Source organism: Nuphar pumila, chromosome 1 (assembly GCF_984573655.1).
Source record: "Nuphar pumila chromosome 1, dmNupPumi1.hap1.1, whole genome shotgun sequence".
NCBI lineage: Eukaryota > Viridiplantae > Streptophyta > Magnoliopsida > Nymphaeales > Nymphaeaceae > Nuphar > Nuphar pumila.
This window is the reverse complement of record NC_143249.1, coordinates 33,387,942-33,404,671: the sequence shown is the minus strand read 5'-3', so window position 1 is coordinate 33,404,671 and position 16,730 is coordinate 33,387,942. Positions and strand designations below refer to the sequence as shown.

Sequence of the window (16,730 nt, the reverse complement as noted above, 5' to 3'; positions counted from 1 at the left end):
GCAGCACGTCGCACCAGACATGGTGAACTGTAATGCCCCAAAATCGTGGACTTGAAACCTTTTATGAGAAAGGTTGAAAGCTTTGAAATCAATCATTTATCAGAGTTTGAAACAGAAGTTCAGCAGAAGATCAAGTTCAAAATAGCAAGTCCCTAGACTTTGGGCTCATTACAACACAAAAGCAGACTTCCCCTTATAAACCGATTTGCAGTTCAAATATATGTATTATTGAAATGAAATGAAGAACCAAGTTTTGGTAATACAGTTTTAGAAATCCAGAGTTCTAATCAGAATAAATATTTTCAAAGAGACTTTATACCACATTTACCAAAAGTGTCCCCAGGAGCGCAACGTCAGGAAAGGGCCTTGCCTTGAATGCATCACGTCATTGTGCCATCGCAAGCTGTCTCAACCTGCCCATGAAATGGGTCAGTCTCACAATAGACTAGTAGGGGTGCAAAAGACAAGAAAGAACAAAAGCTACAATAAGCAAGATAATCGCTAGATCAAGCAGGAAAAGCAAGACTAGCAGATCTAACAAAACGTACTGTGGAGTAAGCAAAGCTCTAGTAAAACAAACAGCTACGTACAAGAGCAATATGGATCATACTGCTAAACAAGCAACTATAGCAATCCCACAAATTCTAAAGGTGAAGAGTAACTAACTATATCCACCAGTCAAGCAAAGCAATTGCATAAGACAAGCATCCATAACAACACTCGTAATACATACCATTACCATTATATGGTTCAGTCTATCGGCAAGTAGCTACATTAATCGTAAAGCACACGCTATTGTATCACAAGCAATTCATAAGCTACACATGATAAGCAATCATACGGTAGCAATTATATCACAATATGTAACTAGCATAATACTAGTGTTATAAGCAATGGACTAGTATGAGAAGCTAGTGATTACTTAGCAGAATTGCAAAAGCAGTTTAAACAACAAGGGTAATGCCTCGACAGACATACATAGCTCAACGAGTAGCGCACCAAACTACCGAGCTAACAAACAAGTAATCAATTCAAGTCACAACACGCATATCTCATGATCATGTGTATAAGTTATATCTTGTCTCATTATGAGTAGGCCGTTGTAGGTACACACAAGGCAAAACATAAAAACAACCGAGATCGATTCGGGGGTCCATTATGTTATGTATTTTATTATACCTTGAATGACTGACTGAGTCCGCTCCTAAGGGGACGGTCAGTGACCAAGAGAGTAAATCCCCAAAGGCAAACAAAGGCCCAATGGATGCGCATTCGAACTTCTGCAGAAGTGGCCCGAAGGATTCCCCTAACCTCCAATGACTAAGGAAGTCGGATCTTTTCCCGAGATTGCCATTAATGACTATCCATCGGAGTTTTGTACCATCCATCCTCTCTCTTGATGAACCGTCCCGAATGAGCACGACGGAGGGTTTTCTTAACTGCCGTCCCATTCTACATGCTCTGGTCTTTCAACCCAATCGAGCATCTTGCCTGTGAAGGTGCATGACCGTTATTTAGGTGAATTATACGCGCCATTGCGCGTTCAAGGCAACCATACACTTCTCATTCTACTCACCGTAGTACACAACATACCTATTCAAATGTACAACTACGATGAAAAGGGCCAATCCGTAGTGAGGATAGAAACATCACTCTTGTGATCTCAAACACATGCCATTGCATGTACGAGGTATACATAAACCTCTCATCCTACTCATCGTAGTACGCAACATACCTGTTCAAAAGTACAACCACAATGAGAGGGGAATGAATCTCTCACAGGAAATCCCAACACTTCTGCTTTACAGAAGCCTACAACGAACTTATTTAAGTTTCAACTTATCGTGCTTGGGTTCTTTAGACAATCACAAGCATTCTGCCTATTAGGCAAAAACAACATAACAGGATTAGCTTAATTTGTCAATACACGCTTAGAGGTTACTACAAACCTTTTGTTATGCTCTTCGTAGCCTAAACATATCGTACATAACTAAGAGTGCAACTACAAGAGGAGGAACATGGATTCCTCGTAAGAAATCCAACAATACCTTCACGAATGAAGGAAAGCGCTACTATCTTGGTTGAACCAGAAAGCCTAGAACTAGGTCTTGCATCAGAAGTGATGCAACACCGATCTAGCGATGATGCAAATACCTCAATAGGATTCCCGCCCTACTCGTGCACAGGTTCGTAAACAAGGTTATCTGAGTCGTATCGGATAGGCGAACTGAGGTTGTAACACACCTCTCCCAAATACATCGATTTGGAAGATCCGGCCGCTATCGCTATTTTACAAGCTATACATCCTTGAAAATAGGTTCGCACCTAAGACCATCATCTTTGGAGAACCGAAGTGCATAAGTGTGTGTCATGACCTTTAAGACAAGTGAAACGATATACACTATACACTCGAAGCTGCACTTAGAAAGTGCAAGCTAACAAGGAGCAAACTCGTGCACATACTAATATAATGATAAATTGAGGGGCAAGACTCGATGGACGAAGCTACACCGCGAGGGTAGAACGCTAGAGCTACACACAAGGTATGAGATCATACCTCGATCATCGAAACACACAAGCAGGAAACTACGCACGCAACTCACAAGGTATAAGATCCTACACTGACTACGCAAGTGTAAATGATGACTCACGAGGCATGGGGTTGCATCTCGATTAAACGATAAGCGTAAACAAGTAAAGAAGCATACGACAAAGATAAGAATACATGCACGAAGGGCAACAACAAGGTAAGGACGAACACATGCAAAAGGTAAGTGCAAGAGCAAGCACGACAACACAGGAAAGTAAAGTACGAAGAGTAAGGCAAGAAGCAAGGCCATGGCGCATAAAGCGCGGGGCAACAAGTAAATGCAAGAAAGTAAAGTGCACGAACGTAAAGGAGGACTCGAATTTGCATCCTGGAGAACAAGGCAGACATAAACAAGTAAATGCCATAGCGCAAAGCGTGGGGCAACATGAAAGAAAAGTGCGAGAAAATAGAGAGGACAAGGATCGCGAAACCACATCCTTGAGTTAAAAGACATGTAATGTAAATACATGAATGAAAAGCCTAGGCACATATAGCGCAGCGACAATAGAAAAGAAAATGCGAGAAAGTAAAGAGGACAAGGATCACGAAACTGCATCCTTGAAGGTAAAGATATACATATATATATTATACGCATACATATATCATCCTCTTTTAGTTATTTTTCCTTATTTTAGCATTTATCAGTTCATTGTCCTTTCACACAAGAATCCCCTACCTTAAGGGGTTGCGGGTCCTCGTACACATGCAGCGAAGGCAAACAAGAGCTCAAGCCACAGAGGGCGAGCTAGATCCACCATTCAACCTGGAGAACTTAGAACGTTAGTATATGCCGTAAGATAAATGAGAAACAACAGACACAGCAAGGCCTCCTGCTTGCAGGAGGCAGATGCAAGAACTCTGCATCCTGCAGACAAGGGTGCCAGAGGCAGGGGCCTCAGCCCTGTTGGCAACAATAGCAGAGGCAAGGAGTAGAAGCTCCCTGTCTGCCAGAACAAAGAAAGGCAGGGGAGGGAGCATAGGCTCCCCGCCACAACTGCCGCAACAAGGCAGGGGGGAACACCCCCTGTCAAAACACGAGACAGGGGCTGTGCCCCTTGCTGGGAACGAAACAGGCAGGAGCTCTGCCCCTGCCGACAGCAAGAACAAGGCAAGGGGGCAAAGCCCCTTACCAGAGAACAATGAAACGCAGGGGGCAAGCCCCTGCTCGAAAACAGGAAAGCAGGGGGGGCTTCGCGCCCTGCTGGCAAAACGCAGGAGGCAGGGGGACAAAACCCCCTGCCGAAGAGCAACAGAGGGTGCAGGGGGGCTCTGCTCCCTACAGGGAAAACAACTGAAGGCAGGGGGCTTGCCCCCTGCCGAGAAGCAACACAAAGGCAGGGGGACCTCGCCCCCTACCGAGAAACAACAAGAGAGCAGGGGGGCTCCGCCCCCTATCGGGACAACAACATAAGGCACGGGGCAAAGCCCCCTGCCGAAAAACAAGAGCAACGACAGGGGGGGCTCGCCCCCTACTGGGAAGCAAAAGAAAAAAAGCAGAGGTGAACGAAAAACAACAGGGGGCTCAGTCCCCCAGTCGACCCACTACAAAAAGGTAGGGGGGTGGCGGTCACTGCATGACCTTAGAGAACGAGGCCATCACCGGTGAGGTTTTGAGGGTTGAAAAAATCTGGCCAGTCAGTCCCCAGCAACAACACCACTACTGGCACCTTCGGTGGTGAATTCAGCCTCCGATCGAAAAAGATGAGCACAATTTTGGGCCCTTTGTTTTTTTTTTCTTTTTTGTTTCAATGGCCTTGTTGATGCATGTGATTTTTGACAATGACCCGTCAAAAATGGAGAACCCGCTCAACGTCAGGCGGCACCCCCAACGACAACGATGAAGGGAACCACTAGTTTTTTTTCTTTGACAATGCAACTGAGGGGCTCCATCCTCTCTCATCTGCACCTTACGTCGAGCGACTTCCGACATCGTGTCTCAACAAATTGCTGATTTTTGTTTCAAAATCAAGAGATCCTCTCGGTAACACCAACAACCTTGCGACTGATGCCTATTTTCGCCAAGGGCACATGTTTAGAGGGCTGCGATGGGTGGCACTCCCGTCTCCCTCTGTCTCTTCTTTTTAAGATTGATGATTTAACCCTTTGTTGGGCAATCAGACACCACTGCACAAATGGTGGTTTCCTCAAATTTTTGAGGGTTTACTTTCATCGACAACCAACAATGACTCCAGCGACGCTCGATTTTTTGGCGACACTAGGGCAACCAATCAGACATGGTACGTTCTAAAGACCCCTTCGACTTTCAGAAACAAGAATTTTCTTTTCACTCTTTGTTTGTCAGAAAACAAAATTTCCCACTAACCTTTTTTCGCTAAAATATTCTTTCTCTTGTTTTTGTCGAGATCGACCGTGTTCGTTTCCTGCGTCAATACACCTGCACGTACCGACAGGTTCCGGCACCATAAGGGATCTCTCAAACCCGTTTTGATACTATTGTTAGCACTTGGATGCACGGATGTAGAATTACTGCGGGATGAAGTATACATTGTTACACTCAAAATTGCTAGGGAGATCCACACTCTCAACTCACTTACAATTGAATGCCTTTTTTATTGTACGATCCCATACTATTTCATTGCATTTATAATCTTGTAAAGAGTTTAAGTTTTGGGACACATCCCGAAGAGAAATCCCTTCGTCCCCAAGAGACGCGTCTCTTTAAAATTCAAATATAATGACTATTGGGATAGCCCACAACAATTACCTTATGACCATATAGCCTTACAATATGGTACTCTTGTTTAGCCAACTGCACAAAAGGTTCTCCATCACAGTAAGAAAAGGGAAGGGTGAGTTGGGGTCACCTTGATGGATACCCAGCTGCTCCAAAATTGCTTTGAGGGCTCTCCATTAATTAAGACTACAAAAGATGAGGATTTAACACAAATCATAATCCTCTTGATCCATGATTCTGCATATCCAAAGAAGTGAAAGGAGTCTTCTAAAAAATCTCACTCCATTCGATCATATGCTTTGGTTAGATCTGTTTTAAACATCACATATTTTATTCCCATGCGCCATAGAATCTGCCAATTCACGATCTAGGAAAATGCCATCATCATGTGTTAAAGAGAAAAGTTGTTTCCTTATCACATTTCTGTTGACCAAAGATTGGTAGAAGGTTGTGCTCTTGTTGACCTACTTAAGTCACTTCATTTGGGACTTCTGCTGGCACATTGCTTCCTCTATCTCCTGGAGAATTTGAAGCTCTTCTCTAAGGTACATTTCCTTCAAGGAGGGCTTGGGATATGAGACACATCATGCTTCAGTCCTCCACAGAGGGAGGGGCGGCCATGAACATCTTTGCCTCTCGTTCCTCCTCCAAGACCAAGGATCCAATTCCACCTTGATCTAACCCATTGAGATCAACTCACCTTAGCATAATTTTTTTTTTTTAAAGGCAAGCTGGGGTTAGGCAGACCTTATCCATTATAGAACTATACCATTGGGTTTTGAACCTGCAACGTCCCAACACAAGGTTACATGCACTACTTTCTCATACCCAACGTTGAGTTGAGATCAAAGGAGCGGTTAGCTGAGTGTCATAGCCAATCACATGACCCCATTGCATGGGGCCCACAGTTACAGAGTGCAGGCCCCACATAAAATGCTGTCATTTGATTGGCTATGGCACATAACCGCTGCCTAGATCCTTGCTCCCCGTTGATAGCATATTTTTTTTTTTTATGACAAGGAACCCTCACCAAAGTGGAGAAAACCCCAGGTGGGCTCCACGGTCACCCTGCTTTACGTGGCCCACTTACTGAAAGCTATAGACCTGTGCACCAGCGTGTTTGATCCAGTACCTTCATCTCAGCACTCTCACAACCAACCTGCTAGCCACGCGGGCAACAACCCTCGTTAGCTAATTCGTTTCTATTCACCCGCCCGTTCAGGTATTTTGCGAAAGGCTTAGAGGACAGAGACGGCAGCAGCGGGCAGCGATTGTGGCGGCAAGTAAGAAAGAACCGGAGGAGAAGGGGTGGTTATTGTTGGGCTATCCCACTCCGGCCTTCCTTCCATAGGGGCACGAGATGCCGGTGAAGGATGAAAAAGATCCCCTGCAAGCTGAGGAAGCGGTTCTGGTTGCCCGCCGTCCAGCAGCAGAAGCAGAAGAAACCTCCCCTCAACCAATTCAGGCACTGCCCTCTCTCCAGGTATCGTTCTCGACGCCTCTTCGGCTTCGCCTTTTTCCAAATCTTCGATTCTTTTTTGGCGAAAATTTTCCGAGTTTGATCTCCCCCCTTTGGTGGTTTTCCGGTCATGAGTGTTTGGTTCAGTCGATTTGGTCGATGATCCACCCCATAGGACTCTTCATGAGCTCTGCATTTCCATCACAAAAAGAACGGCAAAGTGATATGCAAAGTTGTGTACACTGATAAGTTATCTTATTTACATGCGTCGTGATATATTATGTAGCTGTTTTGATATAGTATACAGACTAGGGTCTACTCTATTGCATCAATCAAATTCGTGATCCTGTAGATAGTTCGAGTTCAAAAAGAAAGAATCTGCTATGCAATTTTTTTGGAATCTAGTGGTTGAACTTGAAGTGTATTAGCACGGTAGAAGAACGACATGATGGAATACTGTGTAATTCGTTTTATTTCTTGGTTAGTTCGTATTGAGTTATTTGTTCTTGATGTGGGTAACCTAAAAAAAAGTCCTAAATCCATATGCAGATGATGTAATTGCGATTTCACTGTTGCATTTGGCATTTCGAAGAGTTACAAATATGGCTGCTGTTTTGGAAATATTATGATTTTAGTGCAATAATATTGTATCATTATTTTTTGAAAAAAGAAAAAACTTTATTTTGAAAATATCATATGGAGCTGAATGTTGGGCGAGTAAAAAGCGACAATACAGCGTGCATGTTGCAGAGATGCATCTGCTAAGATGGATGTCTGGGGTTACATGAAAGGATAAAATTAGAAATAAATATATTAGAATGCACCTAGGAGTTATACCGATGAAAGATAAAATAAGTGAATGCCATTTAAGATGGTTTGGACATGTTGCACGAAGACCTCTCACGGTGCTTGTGAGAAAGATTGCCATTGTACACGTAGAAGGAGCTTGGAAAGGTGGAAGACCACTGAAGATTTGGAAGAATGCAGTTAGAGGTGACATAAAAAATTGTAAAGTGACCGAAGTTTTAGCTCTAGATAGATATGAATGGAGAAATATGACTCGTAAAGCCGACCCCATGTAGTTGGGATAAGGCTTGATGATGATGATGACATATTTTGAAAATATCATGTTTTCAAGACAGTATTATTGCATTAACAATGAATTTTTTTTCAAGTTTTGTAATATATAGATTGTACTTTTGTCTGCCTGCACCAATATTTTCTCAAGATTTTTCCAAGAAAACCAGCTCCTTGAGAATATTGCAAGTTTTTGCTTCATCATGATTTTCCCAATAACGAGATTTGTGACTGTGCTTTCAACATTGATCTCTAAATTTTGAATCTAGAAGATGGACCCACAGCTGATATTGGACGAGAACAAGTTTGATGTGCAACTTCGGCTGTTTGCACTGCAAATTCCTTGTGAGCACTGCACCACTGTTGGTCGCTTGCTAAAAGGGTATGCGCATTCTTCTATTTTTTGAACACCTCAACACACCAACATGGATGCTCGGCCATTTTGTATTGATTTGGTACTTTGTGTCTCTTTTGTTGTGGACTTGAAAAACCAACTCAGTTTTATCAGTGAAATGTTCCATCAAGTGATTCAGTATTCGTATTCTTTTAAACTGGATTATGCCTGAAAGTTCTGTTGTCAAGTTGGTTCCTTTGTATGTGCAATTAGAAATATTCTTTTATAAGGTTGGCTTTTCTTAGTAAAGCTGACAATCTGACATGTTGTGATATGTAATAATATAATATTTATGCACAAAATTTCCCATCCATTAATTTTCCAGTGCATTTATTCTTAGATGGCAAAAAGTTCAGCATATTATTTGGAAATAGCATAAGGTTACTTTGATCACATTGTTTATGATGAAAACTTGTCACGAACAAATAGCAATTCTAAATGTGTCTGTGGTGGTTAGAAGTGCATTTGAATTCTCCTAGTAGGGAAAAGCTGTTACTCTTTGTCCTTTGCATTAATCTACCAGTTAAAATGAACAAAAAGTTAATGGGATTGATTTTGGCTTAGAGTTACCATTTTGCATAACATGCCTATTGATGTACACTAGTTTTGCAAGATGTTTGAGGGAGCATATCATGGATTGCGAATGTAGATAAAGATTCTGCCTTAGCTAAGATAGCCATCACTGATTTGATTGCCTTGGAGATGTTCCCATCCGAAGAAAACACCACTTGCTTCTATGTTTTTGTGAAGCAATCTCATGTCTTGTTTTCAAAGAATGCATAAATTGGTGTATATTTTGTTTGTGGAAGTCTACAGGATTGTGACTTATAACCTACGTTCTTACTTAGGTTTTACTTCACCATATTGACATTTAGTCGATTTCTTTCATATCATTACTGAAACAGTAAGTTTACTGCATATTTTGCAATCAATAGTGTACTTCATAATGGATGAGGCCCTAGGAAGACATGGATGGAGGTGATAAGAAAGGATATGAATGCTTTGAACCTCACCGAGGACATGGCATTGGATAGAAATGAATGGAGGAGAAGGATTCATGTGGAAGACCCATAATGATTTTCTTTGTTGGTTCATATCGCCGACCCCAATTGTTTTGGGATGAAGGCGTAGTTGTTGTTGTTGTTGTTGTTGTTGATTTACCAAAATGACCTTTACACGACACAAAAGTATTAACATACCAACAACACAATTTCAAACATATCCCTATATTCCTGACAACATAACACTTCAGAATCTATCAACCAACTAGAACTAATGCTATGGATACTTGTATAAGTACAATCAGATGTACCAGGTGTAGCTGAACTGAATGAAGCTGATAGAGAAAGAGGATGTTGGACTTGTTGTGCAAGCTGATCAAGCGTAGAGGTCACAGAAGCCTGCACCTGCACATCATAAGTGGAGGTGGAGACAGCTGCAGATATGCTTTGATCCTCCTTCCCTATGCTCTTTTTTCCACCAATTGTACTAAACATCACAACTTCCACCCATCTTTACATTATTCCTTTTCAATGCTGGACACAACTTTTTCACGCACCCCATTTCCTTGTAGTAGTTACATCGCACACCACTCATATCAAACTTGAGTGTCCCACCCTTGGGCCCATCATAGCTACTCGACTACTTAGATGCAACCATAACTGAATCACCAACAGGATATGACTGAAGAGACTTTATTTTGGTCTCTTCCGCAATAAGTTTAGAAACAGATTGAGTGGCAGGAGGGAGGAATACTATGTCACACGGACTCTTCTAACAGGGCACCACACCCGCATCACACCCACATCCATGTGGATGCGACACTTGGACATGACTTCCTTTGTGCCAGGTGAAGTCAACCACACTGAGGTCCATTTTTGTCTAAAAGTAGATTTGGTTGACCCTAACCAAGTCCAGTTATATCTATATTATGTATATAAATACATAAATGGCTATTATTATTTACCTAATTAGTTATATAATATTTATGAAAACTAGTAAGATAATTAATTTGGGTACATGGGAACTTGTTAATTATTTACTATTTATAATTTTTTTTTCAAAGGCAGGCTAGGGTTGGGCGGACCCCTACCAGAACAACAGCCGCCCCATGTGGCAGAGTGATTCAATCCCGGGACTTCAGCTTGACACAGGACCCTGCTTACCACATGGGATACAACCTCGGTGGCAACTATTTATAAAATTAGTTGCACTAATTTTAGGAGAAACAGAAAGATAATAATATGAGATTGGGTTTCTTTAGGAATTAGGTTTTCTGGAATTTTTTCCCATCACCTTCAACGTGCAAACTGCAAGTTCTCCATCAAGTAACCAACACCAACAGCCACAGGTCAGAGCATCGATGGATCAAGTGGAAATGGCTTCAGGCATACTTGAGCATGAGTAAGGTTTCCTTCGCCCTTCCAACCTTTTGACAGCCTTTTGCTTGACTCAGCCCAAAGCCAGTCCCCAAGGTTAGGGATGCCAAACAATTTTTATTAGAGATCTGATTTTGGCTCATTGGGCTGATCAAGGGATGAAATGGCGCCTTCTTTGGCGTTGGTGACTCAAGGAACCCAATTTCAAAAGAATACCGTATATGATCTGGAATTTTCTGCTCCTTAACTGCTCGATGCCGATCTTCTCTCTTTACCATAGCTCCACTGAATTTTCAGATTTTCCATTCCTATGCTGATCAATCTCCATTTTCCTTTTACAGTAATTGATTAAAATGAGAAATAATTTATTTGGACCTGAAGAAAATTCTCAAAGATACCGAAACAAACTTACAAAATGAAAGTTACACGTTATATTCAATAAGACAAAGCAAACCAGATTTTCAGATATTCTAGCACAGATATTGTGCACTTTGAAGACTAAGAATATGACACAGAAGCAGTAAATGTGAAATAAACTGAGAATTAGAAGGAAAACATGTCAGACATAGAGCTGGAATTGAGTCAGCAAAATCTTGAATAGGGACATCAATGAATCAGATTTGGGTCAGATATCCAACCGAGTGCAAAGCTGTTTAGCCAGATTCAGTAGAGCATATGATGTCCAATTAACAATTGGATTCGGGATTCAGTATGCAGCTCACATCATAATATTATCAGATTTGGATACATTGAACATTATCAGATGTGAATTTTTGAATTTTATGTTTTTTTTCATTTAATTCATTTTTCAGTATTCTAAGAATTAATGTATTAAAGATATGTATGAAGGAGTAGTAACCAATGTCCGCACTTGTGGAGGGGTGACAACCAATTTTCCGATAACGGTTGGGTTACATCAAGGATCTGCTTTAAGCCCTTTCCTATTTGCGATAGTGATGGATGAGCTTACGAGATCAATTCAAGAAAATGTACCGTGGTGTATGTTGTTTGCTGATGATATTGTTTTGATTGATGAGTCTAGAGCTGGGGTTAATGCTAAGTTAGAATTATGGAGACAGACTTTGGAAGCTAGAGGTTTTAAGTTGAGTAAGAGTAAGACTGAATATATGGAATGTCGGTTTAGTAAGCAACGAAGTAGTGATGGGAGTGTAGTGAAGCTTGGTGAGCAAGATATACCGGTGAATGATTATTTCAAATATTTGGGATCCATCATTCAAAAGTATGGAGAAATTGATGGAGATGTAAATCATAGGATAAAGGTTGGGTGGATGAAATGGAAAAGTGCTACTGGAGTGCTGTGCGATCGTAGAATGCCATTGCGGTTGAAGGGAAAGTTTTATAGGACGACTATTAGACCCGCTTTACTATATGGTACGGAATGTTGGGCTGCCAAGAGACATCATATTCAAAAAATGAGTGTAGCTGAGATGCGGATGCTTAGATGGATGTGTGGAAATACAATAAAAGATAAGATTCGGAACGAAGAGATACGTAAGAAGGTAGGTGTTGCACCCATTGAGAATAAGATGCGAGAGAATCGTTTACGGTGGTTTGGACATATTCGGCGAAGGCCTAATGATGCTCCAGTTAGAAGGTTGGAGAAATGGGAAAATATATTAGTTAAAAGAGGTAGGGGTAGGCCTAGGAAGACTTGGATGGAGATGATAGGAAAGGATATGAATGCTTTGAACCTCACTGAGGACATGGCGTTGGATAGAAATGATTGGAGGAAAAGGATTCATGTGGAAGACCCAAAATGAATTTCTTTTTTGGTTCATATCGCTGACCCCAATTGTTTTGGGATGAAGGCGTAGTTGTTGTTGTTGTTGTTGTTGTAAGAATTAATGTATTAATTTTATTAAAAAATAACTTACAAATGGGTTTGGGCTGTGCTGGGACCCAGCCCGCTTCACATTGGCCCGTTGGGCCAATGGACTTCTCTTCAAAACTGAGCCTATTAAGAACTGGGCCAAAACCCGGCCCGGTTGGCCTGGTACATTAGCGGGCCGGGCCAGCTCGATGCCCACCCCTATTCATGATTGACAATCTATAGCTTCGTACATATAGGAGTTTGCTTTTCTGTGTGTGTGTGGGTAAATATTTGCTACAGTTAATTATATATATGATCTGGTAGACATGTTTTTCACAATTTTTGTTTTTTTCATGGATATAACCTTACAGATGTGATCTTGATAATATATTTATGAAGAAACATGTTTTGGATCATGAGATTATGCTGTGCAAGTAGTTTCCTCAAGGGCTTGAAAACCCATTGTCTTATAATGTGCCAGAATTTCATGAATCAGAAAAGCATGTTTTTTAAGTCGAAGTAATACACTCTCAAGATGCAATCCCTAACACAAAGCCGCATTGAATGCCTCTATGGGGTCAGATTGACTGGTTAAATCTTACACCTATGATTTCTAATTAGATACTGTGGTACCGTGGGCCATATTGTAAGGAAGTAAGCGAAAATACAAATATCAAGTGTAGAACACTTACAAGTCCAACAATGAACAATAAACAAAGAGAGAATACAAGCACTTTAAGTGCACACACATAAATCCACAAAGGAATAATGATAAAAGGCAAAAAGGCAAATATTATTGAGAATATGGGTGTAAGAACACCTTACAAATGAAGGAGGAACACCCCTATATATACAAGAAGGAGGAGGAGGAGCCATTTGCGAGCTCCCCACTCTTGGAGTCGCTGGGGAGCTCCCAACGGTCATATTTATGACCGTTGGGGCCCCAACGACTCCAAATGTGGGGCCTCAATGCTTAAAAGAAAAGAACAAAAAAAGAATAAAAAGAAAAAAGAAAAAATAAGAAAAAAATAATTAAGTTATTTCTAATAAACAACTTATTATACAAGTAAAAACACCAAAATGCCCCTATCGAGCAATACAAATGGATTACATATTATATATATAAATATGTATATATCAGTGTTATAAAAAACACGCCTTGAGGTGCAAAAGGCACGCCTCACCTTGAGGCGCAGCCCTCTGTGCCTCAAGGCAATTTTTTTTTTTGTTTTTGTTTTTACAAAAAAATTTGTAAGATATAATCAACAAGATTTTTGTAGGTTAATCTCATATATTTTCGAGTTATTTCAGTTATGTAATCAGTTTCTTAGTATATTTTAACTTTTGTTGGTTAATCTCATATATTTTCCAGTTATGTAATTAGTTTTTAGTTACTTTTATATGTTAATCTCATATTTTTTGGTGCTTATTTGAGATTTTCCATTTCTTATTGGTTGTTATATCATCAATAAAACATTTCTTTATTTAATTGTATTTTTAGATTTTTTTTATAAATTTTTTAAAGTTTTCAAAAAAAAATTTAAGGCTTACGCTTTACGCCTCGCTTCGGTTTTTGGTGGAGCGCCTCGCTACACCTTAACGCTTTTCACAATACTGGTATATATATATATATATATATATATATATATATATATATATATATATATATATATATATAACACTCTCCCTCAAACTTGTCGGAGAAAGTTATACCGAAAGTTTGGAAATACAAAAAAGAATCAAAGGAAGGAATCCAGGTCTTCAAGGGAAATCTCCATCTTTATGACATATCAGAGGATTTTGCAAATACAAATCTTCATATGTTTTTATTGGTGATCATCCCCAATCACCTTTATTGGCTATCTCCATGATGTATCAAAGGTATTCCTTTCTCAATCCACCACATCTTTAAGAACCTTTAGAGAAAGAACAAACCAAAAGGTTTCAAGGACACAAGAAAAATATCCTAAATTTTAAAACCAAAATATTTTAAAACAAGAATATAATTTTTCAAACAAAATAGTAATACTTTTAGAAACATTAGATAATCATTAAGAAAGACAAGAGGAGTATTCCTCAAAGATGAATTTTTATGAAATCAAATCATAATCATAAAATCAACTTATTTTTCAAGAAAACATAACATTGATTATAAGAAAATTTGATCATTAAAGGACATATGATTCATCGAGAGGAGATAAACAATTATGCATAAATAATATCCTAAACATTTCAATCAAACATACAATAAAAAAAGAGCTAATTAAATTCATGCATACAATTATGTAAACTAAGCTAATAGACACATATATGCATCGTGCTATTAAAACATATTTAATGCACATGAAACAACAATAAAAAGATAATTGTTTTTATAAAAAAAATGCACATAACATGCATGAATTTAATATAAAGAATCAAGTACCTTCAATTATGAACTAACGTCTCTATCATAATAGTACACAAGTGTTTATTTAAGGGACATTCATAAAACCCATAAAGGGATACACAAGAAAGACTCACAATATAATGAATAAGATTGTCATGAGTATGCAAAAATGCTTGGAGTTTTTATTTATAAACATCTTCTATAAAAATAAGTAGTAAAAGTTTAGAAATTTCAAAGAGAGATTTTAAAAATCTCACGTAACAAAGAGAATGATATTTGCAAGTCAACACCAATTGTGAAAAATATGAAAAACTTAAATTCTCACAAATATCAAAAAGTGCTATTTTGCAAACTTTAACAATAGTTTGACCACCACAAACAATCATCTCACTAGGCCTCCAAACCTCAAAAATCAAGTGTATCAACGACTAGAACAAGTGTATAGACATAATGCCACTAAAGGGCCAACGACACACATGAAGGTATGTATAAACTGTTGGGTTAAACCACCACGTTGGTGGTGGTTACCCATGATGTGGGTAACGTTTCTCTACATAAAGTGCTCCTTCCGTTAAAACCATCACCGAATAAAAGGGGGAATGGTTGTTCAACCGTTCTTATTCGGTGACTATAAGAAAGAGGTTTCATGAGCAACCTCATACGGGAGAAAAACAGTGTTGAAAAATCAAAATAGTGTATACAGTGAAAATTACAGTGAAAGAGGGAATAGGGTCGACTCACCGGTGGCATTCGGAGGCCTGCGCTTGTGGTGGCTGCAGACCGGCTGAGTTGAAGGAAACCCCTCTCCGGCAACATCCTCCGCCCTCCGGCAATGTCCGCTTCAGGTATGCATTCTGTATGTTTTGCTTTTGCAGGGGCTCTGACGGGCTGGTGGCTGAGGCGCCGGCGACTTCGGTCCGACGGTTAACTCCCCCCCCCCCCCCCCAACATCGGGTTATGGGCCCACACCGCATCCGCTGCGGGGTGTGCTCTGGCCGTCCGGCATAGCAGATCGCCGTGGGGTGATTCTGCAGCAAGTCGACGACAGCCGACGAATGTCGCCGTTGGACGACAAACAAAAAATCAGGGGTTTCGGGTTTTTATCTGAGGCCATTAGGCTGTTGGTTCTTTCGCCGTCGCCTGAGACTGCCGCGCAGAGTCGCCGTTATTCTTGCCAGCCACTGTTCGGCGATGTAAGCATCCAACTGACGACGCTTTGGGTTTTCGGTAAAGCAGTTGTGTCGGGTCTGGGCTTCGTGAGGGTCGTCGGAAGATGTGGCGGCTCACCGGCAGACGACGTTGGTCGTCGACGGGTGACATTGGGTTGTCGGCAGGCGACGTTGGTCGCCGGTAGGCGACATTGGTCGTCGACTGCCAGATGGGGAAAACCCCTCTTTTGAGAAAAATCGGGGTTTTTTCTACCCCTTTTCAGTTTTTTTTAACGTGTGGAATCAGATCGGGTCCGGTGTTTGTTCGGACCCAGATCCAGTTCATACTAGGTCTACCCGGATCAAGTCATACCGGGTCAGACCCGGATACAGTTCTTTTTGGGTCAAACCCAGATCCGGTTATACCGGGTCTGACCCGAATTGGGATACAACTCGGGTCTGGCCCAGATCAAGTTAGTACCGGGTCCGACCGGATTCGGTTAAACCCCGGGCCCGACCCGGATCCAGTCCAAGCCGGGTCTGACCCAGATCCAGTCCAAGCCGGGTCCGACCCGGATCCAGTTCATACTGGGCCCGACCCGGATCCACTTCATACTAGGCCCGACCCGGATTCAGTTCATACTGGGTCCGACTCAGATCCGGTTCGTACCGGGTCTGACTCAGTTTCGGTTCGTACCGGGTCTGACCCGGATCCGGTTACAGTCGGGTCCGACCCGGATCCAGTAGGGTCCAGGCACTATTTGGCCTG

The 16,730-nt window shown here is 41.0% G+C and overlaps 1 protein-coding gene across 3 annotated transcripts in view; it reads left to right on the top strand.

Moving 5' to 3' along the window:
• Positions 1 to 6,505: 6,505 nt before the first annotated feature.
• Positions 6,506 to 16,730, top strand: part of LOC149848628 (S-adenosyl-L-methionine-dependent methyltransferases superfamily protein) — a 73,038-nt gene continuing 62,813 nt past the window's right edge. For all 3 annotated transcript variants that reach the window (XR_016430321.1, XM_089996599.1, XM_089996591.1), the window contains exons 1-2: positions 6,506 to 6,768; positions 8,094 to 8,203. Coding sequence is in view for 2 of the 3 variants with exons in the window: in XM_089996599.1 (XP_089852725.1) it covers positions 6,646 to 6,768; positions 8,094 to 8,203 (233 nt within the window). In the remaining variant the exon portion in view is untranslated. The remainder of the gene's footprint in view (positions 6,769 to 8,093; positions 8,204 to 16,730) is intronic.